Source organism: Cyprinodon tularosa, unplaced genomic scaffold (genome assembly GCF_016077235.1).
Source record: "Cyprinodon tularosa strain WSP-4 unplaced genomic scaffold, ASM1607723v1 ctg85, whole genome shotgun sequence".
Lineage (NCBI taxonomy): Eukaryota > Metazoa > Chordata > Actinopteri > Cyprinodontiformes > Cyprinodontidae > Cyprinodon > Cyprinodon tularosa.
Window position 1 is genome coordinate 852,875 of NW_024039618.1, and position 15,439 is coordinate 868,313.

Sequence of the window (15,439 nt, forward strand, 5' to 3'; positions counted from 1 at the left end):
CTAAAATTTGCATTATTTTCAGAAAACCAACAACTTTGAATGAAGTCTATTAATTCCATCAGAAAAAAAAGGGATCAAATATCAACATTTGTTCCACAAGCCAGTTGGCTACAAAAAGAGGACTGATGAGTTTGCACATTTCTGAGGATATGTAAAGCATTTTAAACAGTGGTGGAAAGTAATAAAGTATATTTACTTGATTTCTGTACTTAAGTACTTTTTTGAGTATCTTTACTTTACTTAAGTAATTTTTTAGGGGGGTACTTATAACGTTCACTCCATTACATTTCAAAGTCAAATATTCTATACTATATTATTTATGTAGAAATATATTTTCTTCTCCACTACATTTCGAGGAAGCTGCTACTTATTCCCTTTGCTCAGCTTAGCTTAGCTTTTTATCCTCTGTTGCTGTTTTTCTTTCTTTTTTTCTTTTTTTTTAATGCAATTTCAATATAGCAGATAGCAGGCCTTAGGACTGAATTTGGACACCACTGTTTTAGAAATTTGCATAAAATTCCACAAATGTGAGAAACTAAGTGCAGATATTGTTGGTAGTACATTTTATTAAAGCTTTAATTGTTGCCATGTGGCACAAGTTGTTATATAGATTTAACCTTAAACCTCTATTCTATAGTGAAATTGTGAGGAGAATCAAGACTCTCCTGTTTTCGTTTGGCTTATTTTTAAATAAGAAATAAATAAATTAAATAAATAAAAAAAAAATTTATACTGAAGTTCTTTACAAGTGATTTAGTATTGGTAGCAGAGTGGCTCTTTGCATCAATACATTAAGTGGTTTCTGAAAGTTACAAGGTTCTTTAAAATTACTCTTAATATTAGACAGAAATGTACTGATATTAGAAAATTGTATTTGTACTTTTGAATACTTAAACACTTTTAAATGCATGTACTTTTGAATACTTCAGTATTTTCAAAAGTGAGGACTTTAATACTTTAACTTGAGTTTATGTTTGACTGAGTAACTTGTAGTTGAGTCAGATCTGACTATGAGTATCAGTACTTTTATACCTTATTATGTTGAGTTTAACTTTGAATGCCCAAACTATGCCAAATGCGCCAAAATGTGCACCATTTTTAGAATAAAGTACAAATTCTCTATAGCAACATTTTACATAATTAAACGAATGGCTCAATTTAGGTGATTTCCTTCTAAATCAATAAAAGTCCTCTTTCTGAGGCTCTTAGCCACATTAAAGGAGTCCTTGAAGCTTTGGAGGTAATCCTAGTGAGTTTTAAAGGAGATCTGATGATGAAGGTAAAGGGTTTTAACCCACAGAACACGATGCAATCCCACATCTGATAGCAGGAAACCACACAAAGCATGACCTATGAAAAGAAAACGACAACAAAACTATGCACTGACAAATCCAGGAGATAACCCTACTGGGTAACTACAATGACATACCTCGGCTCACCGCTGTTGGTGTTTTAGACATGACTGGGCATCACACTGGATGGAAATTTCATCAACATGAAAGAAGTATGCAGAAAACCCCAGCTCTAATGACAACAAAACAAAAGCAACACTCCTTTATCTGTGCAAATAGTGAATGGAACCTATAGTCACTTCTTTATCCTTTACTCCCCTGTCTCCTCTTTGTTGAAAACCCTGTGTGCGTGTGTGTGTGTGCTTTTTTTTTGTTGTTCCTTCATGTCTTGAGTCATTTCCCTTTGAAAAGTCCACATGCCATCTCTGAAAGCACTGCCTCCTTCAGCTGGAGCTCCGGCGGGTGTCTGTTGTCTGTGAGGGCTTTCTCGTGTGCGGGAGAGGACTCAGAAACAAAAGAAGGAGCACGTTCTGACAAGTTTTGTATCACGAATAGAAGAACTGTGAGAATTTTGTTAGAAACCCAGGGCACCCTCACCTCCTGCATTAACACTGACCTGAATTCAGGGACGTCCTGAACAAACACAAAAGATCTTTTAAAATGATGACAAGCTAGATACTTTCAAATATAAAACTGTTAAGAAGAACCTGTCCCTTTACATCTTTTTTTTCTTTTAAAGATACAACTAAAACTCAATTGTATTGGAATTTTATGAGATTGATCAAGACACAGTAGTGCATAAATATAACTTAGACATCAGATGGGTTTCAGCTATCTTCTTTTTCCTTTTTTTTAACAATGAAAGGATGGAAGGTTTAAGTCTTTTTGTGTTCATTCCCTTGCATAAGGACTTTGTGGAAGATTCTTTCCCTCCCATGACACCTCCAACTCTTTCATCTTTGCAAAATTGCTGAATGTGAATGTTTATATTTTTGGTCTGGCCACTTGATTTCAGTTATAAGTCTGTATTTTGATGGTGCTGGTCAAATACCATCTAAACCATTCATCTGTAGCGCTGCAGTATGTTTCCAATTCTTTTTCTACTGGGAGAACCAGCTCTGCACAAATTTTGCATCTTTTGCAACATCTATCAGGTTTTGCTTTGGTATTTTTTTATATTTAGTTCCATCCAACATTCCATAAACTCATAATTTTCCCTGCCTGCATTAGAATGCCACCCCCACAGAATTGTACTGCAACCACTCTGCTTTCATGAAGTGTTTTGCACGCTGACTAAACTGTTTTAGTTGTCTCTGATCTGATCTGACCAGTGCATATTGTGTCTACTGTGTCCCTCATGTAGGAAACTGGCTGCATGGCTTTGTATGACTTCCTTTCAGCAGTCAATTTCTTTTTACCACCTCTCCATGAAGAAGTGATTTGTTTGTGCATGACAAATGTTGTCGTTTCTGACAGACTCCATGCAGCTCCTTTAGGGTGACCATGGGCCTCAAGGTTGCATGTCTGACGTTGTTACTGCTCAGACCTAGAATACGCAGATGGAGGCCTTTTCTCTCTATGTTTACAGTTGTGCCAAACTCATTTCTGGATGATTTTGTGAAAATAAAGTGTTTAAAACATTGAGGTTGTAATTTTTAAACCAAGTCCTGAATCAACAGCTCACTTCCCTGCTGTCTTGGTCTTCATGATGATGAGGATTGTTTAGACCTCTACATAAAAGGCTACTAAGATTAAATTACTATTGTAGTAGGTTTTTACAAGGTGGTTTGTGAAGGCAACGGGCTGCACTGAACTTTATTCTGGACCATAACAGTAAATGTGACGGGGAAAAAAATCTGACATACTTTTTTTGTTTTCTTTTCACATCAAACATTATGTACTCCTTTGTGTTGATCTACGATTCAAATATTGGAGTTTGCAGTTCTAACACAGTATAAAGCAGAAAAGTTAACTGGGTATGAATACTCCTTCAGTGCATAATAGATATCGGATAACTGGAGTCCAAAATGAATGCAAAGCTTTGTGATAATTAAAAAAACAGGCCTGTCAATCATTCCTGTGTATTATGGTCACTTATTAGCATGCAACAGGTTGTGTATTCAGATTTATCCCAAACCGCAGTTACCATAATCCTCTTCGTCTGGCAAATGAGAAATGGGGGTGAGGACTAAGAGTGAAATTGCCTTGGTAAAGAACTGTGTAAATTCTAATGAGTGTTGGCAAAGCAGCCTAATAAAGATGACAGCACACATTCATATGCATTCATTTGTGTGCTCAGCTTGACGAAGTCTGCCCCGCAGGCTTAACAAAGGGGAGGAAGGAAGCCAGGGGGGGCGGGATATGGGCTCTGGAGAATGATTGGGCAAAGGGGGGAGACGTCCTGAGGTCTCTCTAGACTGAGGCAGTGACAGCTGGGCCAGCATGCTCTTCATGGGCTCTTTCTCTCTTCAGCACCTCCACAACAACAGCCAGACTGTGCGACACACAAACACAGGATGCTCCATCCTGTTTACTGTTTACATTTCACAGAGGCTAGCCAACTTGGGAGGGCTACCACAGTGTGATTACAGGCATTGCAGCTGTCTGTGAGGTAGCAGTTTGTTTTTACTGACTGCTTCTCTTATCTATCACACCTCTTCAATACTTCTTAAACTTATTATTTTGTAGGAAACTCTAACAGCAGCAGAGAAAAGTAAAATTGTCTAACAAGCAATGTAATTATCCAGAGCCTGCAAGCAGTAGAAAGATGCTTTGAGGTTTCAATTAGTTTTCAGAAGCAAGCAAACAAAGGATTTCTGCAAGATTTCACTTTAATGTGAGCTTTCAGTCACAAAGACCTTCGCTTTGATAAAAAAGATCCTTCTGACTGAAATGTTACACAGATCAAGTGTGCGGAAACCTATTGTTTGCTCCTGGACTATTTTTGGCTTCCAGCACCTTTACCAAGACACATCCAAGAAGAGTAGCAGACCGGCTACAGAGTCTAGTTTTCAGAAAATAAGCAAAGAAGGTATTTAAAGAAAAAGAACAGTTTGGTTAAGGGTGATCTGATGGTCACATCTGTTGGAAGAAATAAAAGGTCAGTGTGGTCCACAACAATAAGATCATTACCGAGCCAAAAGGCACACATGTTTTGTTAGAGGGAGGCCTGGAGACACAAGGGCAGCTGAACAATGCAGGTCAAACAGGAGCTGATATTTATCTTACAGAAATAAGCTGCTCTTCATGAATTTAAGGTTTACTTTTTTTTTATTTCAGGTAAAGAGTTTTAGTACTCGAATACAGATATTATACGCGGAGGGGGGGTATTATTATTTTTAGCTAATCTAATTTTAAAAGTCCTCAACCACGGCTTTGAGTGCATAACATGGCAAATAAAAAAATAAAAACAGTAGTACCACTTAGTGACCAGCAGAGGGCGCTCTTGATGTGGTAACACATGTCAAGTGGGTAGCTCAGTATAACTAAAGTTAAAAAGTTACAAGCCAAAATTGAGTTATGAATTTTATTCATGAATTTCTGTTTTAATGGGTTAGACCTGGGTACCAACTGGCTTTTATTTTCAGGGCCAAGCAAAGTTTAGATGATTCCCAAATTACTATGCCTAAACATCTGTTCAGGCCAAAGAGCCAAGTGTATGACTTGGAGCAAATTTTCTTCCTAAATCATTTCATGTATACTGTGTATGTTATGCAGAGAGTAAAATAAATTAGAGTAAAATAAATTAACTATTTATTTTACATTTTGTCTTCCAGATTAAGGTTACAATTAATTGTGTAACCCTATATATATATATATATATATATATATATATATATATATATATATATATATATATATATATATATATATATATATATATATATATATATATATATATATATATATATATATATATATATATATATATACAAGGTCCTACATTTGGGTAACAGTTTCCTTTTATAGTCAATGATTGTGGTCCACTTTTTCATACGTTCTGTAAATACCCCAATTTTCCAAAACATTATTTCCAACATAGTTCAGTCTGAGGAGCGAAAGGAACTTTATATCAAAACATCCTCCGCGTGGACAGAGCGGTAGTGTTGGTCACGTGACAGGTACAGGAAGCGTCCTTTAAAGGTACTTCAGGCAGCTCGTGGCAGGTTCGTTTGCTTATTTTTACGTATATTTCAGTCCCATTGAAAAATATTCATTCGTGTCTTTGTATCAACGCCAATTCGACGTCGTCTTTTACATATTCGGTAGAACAGGGTTGTGTCTGGCGTTAGCAGCGGAAGTGGAGTTTGACAGCTAGCAGGTGGAATCCAGTGACAAACGTGTTACTCGCTCTTTATCTGTTAATGTTTACCTTTTGACACATAGGCACCCAGCTTTTCACTAGATAAACCAGTTAAAACTTCGTTCAGTGTTTTCGGTTACGACTGTACGTCCGGTTTGTTAATTGTAAAAAAAAAAGTTTTTGTACTTCTGAAAGAAGCAGCAGCTGTTTATTTTGTTACCTTGGTTTAATATTCGTACATGGCAAATACCGTCTTTAGAAAATATATATTAAAAGGGTTGGAACCGGAAACAGTCTCCAAACGTTAAACGATGTTTATTTAGAGCTGATGTCACCAGTAGCAGGAGAGGATAAGATTATTCAGGGGACATAATTCAACACAACGTGAGCCGCAGGGACGTCAGTAGGAGAGCAATGGAAAGGGGCCCCCAGCCCTTCTCTAATAAACCTAACATGCAGGGTCGTAACCAGGATTTTTAAAATACCGAGGTCAAGTATTGCGATAAATCTTACCTCACAAAAAAACATCCTAACATGGCAACTTTTTAAAATACATTTTAGAAACGTGAATAAAGAGAGTTAAATCACAAGCCCATCAAGGAGGTGAATATGAACATGTTTATTATAACAATTCCAAAACTCACAAAATTAGAGAATGAATGTGAGTGAATGAGTGATTACATTATTTTGCTCCATTTTTAAATAGCCTAAGCAGAAATCTTTATTCTTCATAATTTACCATGAGCAACACAACGAACTAACCTCAAAAACAATGTTTTATACACAGGCTGTTAGATTAGGCCTAGGCTACCTTAGTTTTCCCCATGTGAATCAATAGTTTTGAAATAGCCGAAGCAGAAATCTGTATTCTTCATAATGAGCTTCCTATTCCTAGCCATGCTTTGAATGATATATTTACTGGCGAAATGAACTCGCCTCCTTCTCTCTTTATTTTCCCCTGACCTGTTGGCTTTCCAAAGCTAAGCTAAGTTTGTTTCGGCATAGATTTCTTCATCTTGCCTCCATTTCCAGATTCCACTATAAACTGGTTGCCTGTTCTATCTCGTGGTGCTCAGAACGTGGGCAGCTGACTTTTGCAAAGGAGCTGCATAATATGATAGAATGAAATGTCAGATGCAATTTCCGCTCAGTTTTAAAATAAATTGATTTTATGTGATTGTGATGAGAATGTATGCTGATCTTTACACAAATCAAAGTCAGAACAATTTTGATCATATAGTTTATTTCTCTGAATAAAAAAAATAAATAAATAAATAAACAGGAAAATCAGAATCAGTTTTATTGCCATTGTTAGTGAAGGAGTTCACAAACTAGGAATTTTTTATGGTACAATCGTGCAACATGAAACATATAATATGGAAAAGGTAAATAAAATTATAAAAATCTCTAGAAACACTGTGGGTATAAGGCATGCAAAAAATAGACTAATATATACACTTAGGATAAAAATATGGATAAAAAATATAAAAAGTAAAAAAAAAAAAAAATACCAAGGATATGACCTCAATGTACTCAATGATGGTTACGGGGCTGTTAACATGGGTTCAGTTTAATGTGCATTAATGCTGGGGATGATTACCAACTTTTTTTATGAAGAAAACTGACTGCAGTTTTAAATTTGTGAAAAAAGTAATGAGTTAATCATCTTTTTTCAGACAATAGTTTGTCATTTGGGTTGTTTATTTTTTTCCAAACCAAGTACTAATTTCAAACAGGGGATACTTAATTAGTAGGTTCCTATTTATCAGTTTTATTATGGAGCTGTAGGTTAACAGAACCATGAATAAACCTGCGTCTAAAAGATGGTTGTTGTTTTTCCTGATTATCTGTGATGTCAGAATTGTAAGAGAACAGGAACCAGCAGGTTCATGGTGTGTTTTTACTTCCACTGCACTGCAGGGACTGTACAGGAGCCTTTCAATGCACATACTGTGAGATGAACAAACGTATAACTAACTGATTAAAAACCCAAATTTGTGATGCTGGGTTGATGTAGTGAAGAATTATTACACTGTAAAGTTCAAACTCAGCCATTCAAAGGGCCCTTTTTGAATATTGTACTTAACTGAGGGCCAAGGATTTGGTTGTTAGTCGCAGAACATTCTAGTGAATCATTGGGCTTATTAGTTTCAGTCATGAGAGAAAACCTATATGATCCCTGAAGCTATAATGGAGCGTATTTTGTGTAGCTCGTTCAAACGGAACCAAACGCAAATAAAGTCGTTATTAATTATTTAAAATGTTTTAATTATTGATTTATTTCTGTCATTTACAATTCACCTAATAAAACACTGTATATAGATTATATAAATGATCACATCCTGATGTGTGAATTTTTAGATTATTTTGATATTTACTTTTAATGTTAATCTGGGGGTGTGTTTTGTTTTTCTTGGGCTTTGTCACTTAAAAAGTTTCATAAGCAATGTTTTTTTTGAAGAATTTACTGTCCCATGTTGAGCAATGTGCAGAAAGGACATAAGAGAGATCAAAACCAATAAACACACTGCTGCTTTTAAAGAGTAATGTATTTTAGTTGTGTGGCATTTTAATTTAGTGTTTTTACTAGTTGAAAATAATAAATTTTTGTGAATCCCGGCCTATATTTAGTGGCTGATAAGGCTGCCTTGTAATGCGGCCTTTGCTGTTTGCATTGCAGTAGCGCAAACATTGCGATCAGCTGCAGGGATTCCAGATGTTTAACTCAGCCATAAAGTCAGCTTCATCCTGTAGGTATCCTATGTACTGTTTAGTTTTCAGTCTCCCTTGAGATAACCCTCAATGGATCAACTTGGGATCAAACATTTGTTTTTTATTTCCTACATATATTTTATTTAAAGCTCACAGATCCAACAGTGTTGCAATAGGATATTAAGAAGTTTTGCAAAATTCAAAATATTATTCTTACATCCATCTCTCCCTATGTAAAATAATTTATTAAGATTTAAAATGCCTGATTATCTAATTTTGATCTGAAAAAGACCCTTTTAAAGTCATGTAAGTTTTCATTTGTTTCTGACTGTATTTCATTGTGATCTATTTTAAGCAACATCTTTATCCCTTTTAGTGTTTTTATTTCATTCTAGTTGGAACAAGATTAGAACCTTTAAACTGATTGCTTTCTAGAAATTATTTTCAATGAGTCCTCATCAAAAAGAATAGAATAATATTCAACAGAAGAAAACATTATGTGACACTATTCATACAGTCAGAAACAAAAAGTTAAAAGATGTTATTCAATAAAAACAAAGTTCAGGCAAATGTTAGTATTTGTGTTTAAAGATTCACACCACGTAATTGCAGCTAATCAACCTGCATCTATTTATCCAATTCTGACTGAGGTTACAAGCTTGTTTCATGACCCATTGCATTTATTCGCACAGAAGAACAATGTCTGTGTGATATTGGTTTATTATAGACCTTCTGATAGTTTTAATAGCTGGCAACCACATCCCTTCACATAATGTTTTCTTCTTATTTTAATCGAGATATTCATTTTTTTGTTGATATATTTCTGTCTCAATAGAGGGCTTTCATCCCTTGCAAAATCATCAGTAAGTGGGCAGGATTTTCCCAGAATAAACAACCAGTCCAAGTCTTAGACTGGAAGCTCAATGCCCCTGAGCAAAGAGCAAAAGTCCACACCCCTGGCTTGCACTGCTGCACTGGATCAATGCCTCTCAGGGAACTTGGAAAGACGAGAAGCGGTGACTTTGCTGAGTAAATCATCAATCGTTGCATTTAAATCTGATGTATCTTGGGTATGTTGGTATTTATAACAGCTGCTTTTGAGTTTTCTAAAAAGCTTTTGCTTCACTAATGCATTCAATTAGTAAATTTGTGTTTGCAGGAGTTGACTTTAATCTTCATATTAATGTTTATGTTTAAGCAGGAACTTGCTCATTGAATATTGACTAATCTCTCTGCCATCCAGGATTTGTGGACAGATAAGACCAGAAGATGTCTTTAACAGTCTGGCTGCTTCTTGTCGCTCTGTGTGCCAGCGGAGGATATGGTGAGGAGGAAAAAGAGGCCCCCAGAAGTGGCCATGTTTCTGTGGTCATAGTCGGAGGAACCGGAGACCTGGCCAGGAAGTATCTGTGGCAAGGATTCTTCCAGCTGTACGTCGACCAGGTCAGCGGCGGAAACACCTTTTCCTTCTATGGTGCAGGCTTGTCCCCAGCCGAAAAGGCCACACCGGTGCTTTTTGAGATACTGAAGGCAGTCACCTGCTCCAAGGACGTGTCCCAGGATCGCTGCGCCATCCTGAAAGATCAGTTCCTGCGGCTCTCGCAGTATCGCCAGCTGAAAACTTTGGAGGACTACCAGGAGCTGGCCAAGCACATCGAGCAGCAGCTCCAACAGGAGGGAATGACGGAAGCTGGTCGGCTCTTTTACCTCTCTGTTCCAGCTTTTGCGTATGCAGGTGCTGCAGAAAAGATCAATAGTAGTTGCAGACCGACCGGTGGGCCGTGGCTGAGAGTCGTACTGGAGAAACCATTTGGACACGACTACAGGAGCGCACAGGTGTTAGCAACGGAACTACTGAGTGCACTAAAGGATGAAGAGATGTACAGGATAGACCACTACTTAGGAAAGCAGGTGAGAAAACATGAAACACACCACATTACATTAATATCCTACCTGACAATTTGGGTGTTACATTCGTTTGCTCTTCCTTTCATAAAAAAGGTGGTGTCTAAGATACTTCCATTCAGGATAGAGAACAGAAAGTTTTTGGATCCCATCTGGAACAGGCATCACATCGAGAGGATAGAGATTGTTTTGAAAGAAACTCTGGATGTTAAAGGTGATCAAAGGTTTTCTTCACTTTGGTTTAAATAATGTCACCATAGGTAGGTTTTTACAGCACCTTTCTAGGTTTTTGGCAGCCAAATTAGAAAACAAAAATAATCCCTCAGTAGAATAATGATCAAAGAACACCATATGACACCAAAATGTTTTCCCTGACTAAAAGCCAGCCTTTCTCCACGTCCATCTTGGTATGAGACCTAAATCCTGTAGAAGTCCTGCAGTGTGACCTCCGGTGGAGAGGCTGGAGGAGAACCCAGGATGTAGAGATTTTGTAAAAGCAATTCCATCTTTCTCTCTTATTTACCCCACTGATTGAACACATTCATTTTAAAGGTTTATTTTGTTTTTGGAGGGGAGAAAAATACATTTTAGAGGATCTAACATGAACAGACATCAAAATTTTCCAGAACATTGGGTGTCATACTAGAAGGGAGAAATTAATGAATGGTTAAAACCTTTTGCGTATAGAAAATTTGTAAATGTTGACTCACACCGAGGCCAGTCACCCCTTCCTAATTGCTCCCATAAACGACTATACAGTGGCTATAAAGGTGGACACCTTTGTCGTCTGTTGTCATGGCAACAATGCAAAATCCAGAGAGTCTTCAGATAGGGACATCTGGTTAGAGTTTATATCCTTAGAGGAATAGTTATTCTCTTGGATCAGATGACCTGTAGAGGGAATGTTTCATGAATTGTCACCTTGACTGTTGAAGTGACCGGTGGTTTTGGGGGATTTTGCATAGATAACGGATTTAAAAGTATAAAAATATGATCTGGATATTTTAAAGTGGTGTGATTTCTGTCGAGCTACCTTATCAGAGTCAGTGGGTGGATCCAACCACTAAATTCCACTGGATTGGTCTGAAACTTAGTGGGATGTTGGATGATATTTTTTTACGAGCCACACTGACAGTTATTGAGTATGGGCTTTTTACACTGACCATAAAATAATAAAACATGCAAATGTTTGTAGTTATAACAAATGAAATATTTTTCTTTTTTACTTTTTCCTCATTTAATTGTTGTAACTTGACCACCTTAAATAGGCTAACTAACAAAAGCCACAAGATGATCAGGATTTTCTGTAAATGAAACTCTATAACCGATCGTGTGTGTTTAGTTTGTTGGTGCTCATGTCTGTTCTGGTTCGAACCTCTTAGGTCGTATTGCCTTCTATGACGAGTACGGAGTGATCAGAGATGTCCTGCAGAACCACCTGACTGAAGTCATGACACTGCTAACCATGGAGCTCCCTGTGAATGTGAGCAACAGTGGAGAGGTTCTTCGAAACAAGCTGGAGGTCCTCCATTCCATGCTGCCTTTAGGAAAGAATCAAGCTGTGATCGGACAGTACCAAACCTACAAAACAGAGGTTCAGCAGGAGCTGAACAAAACTAAAGAGCATGTAACTTTGACTCCAACGTTTGCAGGTGAGCAAAGAACTTTCTTTCTTTGCTTTCCTACAGTGCCCCGTTGAAGTCTTAATACTTTGGTTTTGTTACAGCCACACACTTTACTATATAATTCTGGCATTCAGTGTGATAACGCAAACACAAAAATTATACATAGTAATACATGGAGTAGGAAAGTATTGTTTTTGTCTAACAAGAAATTGAAAAGTGGGTTTACTCCTTTAACAAAATGACTCAAACTCAGTCAGATTGGATAGAAACGGCTTATGAAAATGAGCTTTTGAGCCCAGGTTTTCAGACTTGAAGCCCAGATTTAGGCCTGCACTTTGACTGGGTCACTTTGCTGCATCAAAATAGTTCGATCTAAACTATTCTATCTGTCGGGGTCATTGTCCGCGAGGTGAAACTGCTCCATTTTGTGCAGGTTCACCAAACTTCTTCCAGGAATTAACCTAATTTAGCTTCATCTATTGGCAGCTTTCCTTTTTATGACAGATGGTTAAAGTTTATTACTTCTTACACATGTAGGAATCAGGAGGCCAACATATTGAATTCTGGTCTCCAACACTTTTTTTCTTTCCCCAGCTCTGTATATACCCTGTGACAGATTTCAAACAGGACTTTTGCAGGATGAACAGCTATTCTTACAGGTCTATAAGCCATTAAAGAACAGCTGGGTTTATATTAAAAACTAACCAATCTAATAAAATACATGAACTTTACTTTTACTCTACTGTATTGTTTGTACTGTTTAGTTAGTAAATCTACATTTTGACTGTCTTGCAGCTGTTCTGGCCCATATCGACAAGGCGCAGTATGAAGACGTTCCGGTTCTTCTGATCTCCGGGAAGATGTTAGACGAACGTGTAGGGTACGCACGTGTCGTTTTTAAGAACGACGTCTTTTGCCTTCAGAGCCAGAACGATGATCGCTGCAAACCCAAACAGATCGTTTTCTACTTTGGGCACGGCTGTCTTAAATATCCAGCAGTTCTGGTCAGCAAGAATTTATTCAAGCCTTTGATAGTCGGTGAATGGAAGGAAGTCACAGAGCACAAAGATATCAGTGTTTTAGGCCTGCAGATTTCCGATTATTACATCCAAACCCCAACAACAGAAAAGGAAGCTTACACTGAGCTCATTTCTCATATTTTTGCTGGGCAGAAGAATAATTTTATCAGTACTGAAAACCTGTTGGCCTCCTGGGAAGTATGGACTCCACTTCTCAGCAGCCTTAAGGGATCTTTCCCTCGGATCTACCCTGGTGGCGCTGACAATGGAGGCATGCTGGACGTCCATCTGAGGGGGAAAGAAATCCACTATAACAGCGAGGTGGTGATCATTAGTCCCGATCAGACGGGAGGGACATCAGCCAGCAATTTCCAGGTGATGCAGGGGAAATTTCGCAGTGCTGAGATGGTGTCTGCCTGGACGGAGGAGCTGGTAGAGAGGCTGGCTGCAGATATGCAGGAAGCAGCTGAGAAGGCCGTGCAGGAGAACGGGGTCTTTCACCTCGCCCTCTCTGGAGGCTCCAGTCCTCTCGCCCTGTTTCACAGGTTGGTTCTGCACCATTTCTCCTTCCCCTGGAGAGATACGCACATCTGGATGGTGGATGAGCGCTGTGTTCCACCGACTGAGGTGGAGTCTAACTTCTACAACATGCATAAACACCTCCTGCACTACGTGAAGATACCATACTACAACATCCACCCCATGCCAGTGCAGCTCAACCAGCGCCTCTGTGTGGAGGAGGATGGAGGAGCTCAGCTGTATGAGAAGGAGATCAAAAAACTTGTTAACGGATCCAGCTTTCACTTCGTCCTGCTGGGCGTCGGATACGATGGCCACACGGCCTCACTGTTCCCTGGTGGGAAACTGAACGAGCTGGGAGAGGGGCTGGTCGCTCTCACAGAAAGCCCCGTCAAGCCTCATCAGAGGATGAGCCTCACCTTTAGCGCCATTAACCGAGCACGCAGCATCGCTGTTTTAGTGATGGGAAAAGGCAAACATGAGCTGGTCACCCAGCTGAGCCGGGTTCAGGAAAACCTGGAAAAATATCCGGTCACTGGAGTGAAGCCAGCTAATGGAAGGCTAGTTTGGTATATAGACTATGATGCACTTTTAGGGTAGGCGGTTCATTTTCATTCAGAGAATTCAGCTGCTTTTGGTTGGGGAGCAAAATGAATGAACCAGCAGAGAGACTTCAGGTTCTTGCTTTAATTACATTGAATAAACATTTCCTTACTTGCTACTTAAGTTTATCACTAAACTGTTCCAGTCAGAAGTTTATATACACTCATCTCTGGTATGATGGTATTAGTTTCAAATTTAAGTTCTTTATTTGAACGATACATTTTTGAGTCAGGCAATAGAAAGTGCAGCTATAAAGATCACAAATATTAGGTTGAATCTTTTGGGGATTTTTTTCCAACCCTTTTAACTGTGACAACATTTTTTACATTACCACTATATCGTTTGAAAAAATATGAGTTGGAGAATTTGCAGACCTCCTGTAGCCCTGAGCATAGCTCTGCTATGGGCTTTAAGCCTATTTATTTCTTAATTTTGTTGCTTGTCATCATTTAAGTCAAAGTCATTTAAGAAGCCTGTTGGCATAATCAATTCCAAAACCACTTTTAATGTCTTCCTGATGTCTCTGTCCTGTTGAAACATCCAGTTATGTCAACATAATAACCATTTAGTTGCCCCTCAGCATGATTCCATCACCACCATGCCTGACAGCTGCTTCAGTGTTCTTCATCACACATTCCTCTTGTTTTATGAACGAATACTCACCCTTGTCTCGTTGGACCATAACGTTTTATTACAGAATTTGGGCAGCTGCATATTTCCGCTTCTGAAGGTTTCTTTCCTTCTTTGTTGCCAGGTCCTCGGACCATGTTGATTTGAAACTCTGAACAGTGACCCTGGTGCCCCAGCATCTTATAGTTTATCTTAAGATTGAGTTTTGGTAGTTAATGGATTGTTTCCTGGGTTTTCCGACCTTTCCGATTGGTTTAATAATCTTGTCATGCTACATGTTTGCATTTTGTAGAGCTCCTGAACCAAAAGGGCCTTTTGAGAACTCATCAAATTTTCTCACTGCCTCCTGTATGACCAATTCTTTTTCTTTAAGTTAAATCACATTACAATTATTCAACCAAATTGATGTTTAAGACTTAAGATTTTTACAAGATGATGGATATTTTCCATGTAGGAAATGTCCCATTATTATGGAAAATGCAGGAACATAGTTTGCCTTATGACAAATGAAGGACTGAACAAGAGAAAGAATCTCTTTATTGTAGCACCATTCTGCTGTGCACATTTAGGCAAAAACATAGAAACCGATGCTAGAACCTTAGACCCAGTTGCCCATTTAATCCATTTTGGCCCAGTCTATAAAGAGAAACTGCAGATGCCTATTCCATCCGCTAAGCTGCAGTGTGCAGACCCTTGGGCTGGAGATGTTCCAACAGAACAATGATGCACATTAAAAAGCTGGAATGGATCAAAGGGGCTAGCTTCAGTCAGGTCATTAACCTCTACCCTATTAGGCTTTCTTTAAGTTTGGGCCACGCCACCGTGGAACAA

General features: G+C 38.3%; 1 protein-coding gene across 3 annotated transcripts; it reads left to right on the plus strand.

The window, feature by feature from the left end:
- The first annotated feature begins 5,342 nt into the window (after positions 1-5,342).
- Positions 5,343-14,709, plus strand: h6pd (hexose-6-phosphate dehydrogenase (glucose 1-dehydrogenase)). Of its 3 annotated transcripts, none has more exons than XM_038272978.1 (6): positions 5,343-5,458; positions 9,143-9,377; positions 9,551-10,218; positions 10,309-10,426; positions 11,595-11,864; positions 12,633-14,709. In XM_038272978.1, exons 3-6 carry the CDS (start codon positions 9,577-9,579, stop codon positions 13,973-13,975), a joined length of 2,373 nt encoding a protein of 790 aa, XP_038128906.1. In that variant the 5' UTR covers positions 5,343-5,458; positions 9,143-9,377; positions 9,551-9,576; the 3' UTR covers positions 13,976-14,709. The 3 variants fall into 3 exon arrangements, with proteins under 3 accessions (XP_038128906.1, XP_038128907.1, XP_038128908.1); XM_038272979.1 differs by having other exon boundaries at positions 9,143-9,336; XM_038272980.1 differs by lacking the exon at positions 9,143-9,377 and having other exon boundaries at positions 5,421-5,458.
- Positions 14,710-15,439: the final 730 nt, after the last annotated feature.

Excerpts from the sequence above, each read along its gene's own strand:
- h6pd (XM_038272978.1), top strand. The coding sequence starts at position 9,577 with ATGTCTTTAACAGTCTGGCTGCTTCTTGTCGCTCTGTGTGCCAGCGGA. Across the intron at positions 10,427-11,594 it reads AGAAACTCTGGATGTTAAAG|GTCGTATTGCCTTCTATGAC; the intron begins GTGATCAAAGGT and ends CGAACCTCTTAG. Across the intron at positions 11,865-12,632 it reads TTTGACTCCAACGTTTGCAG|CTGTTCTGGCCCATATCGAC; the intron begins GTGAGCAAAGAA and ends ACTGTCTTGCAG.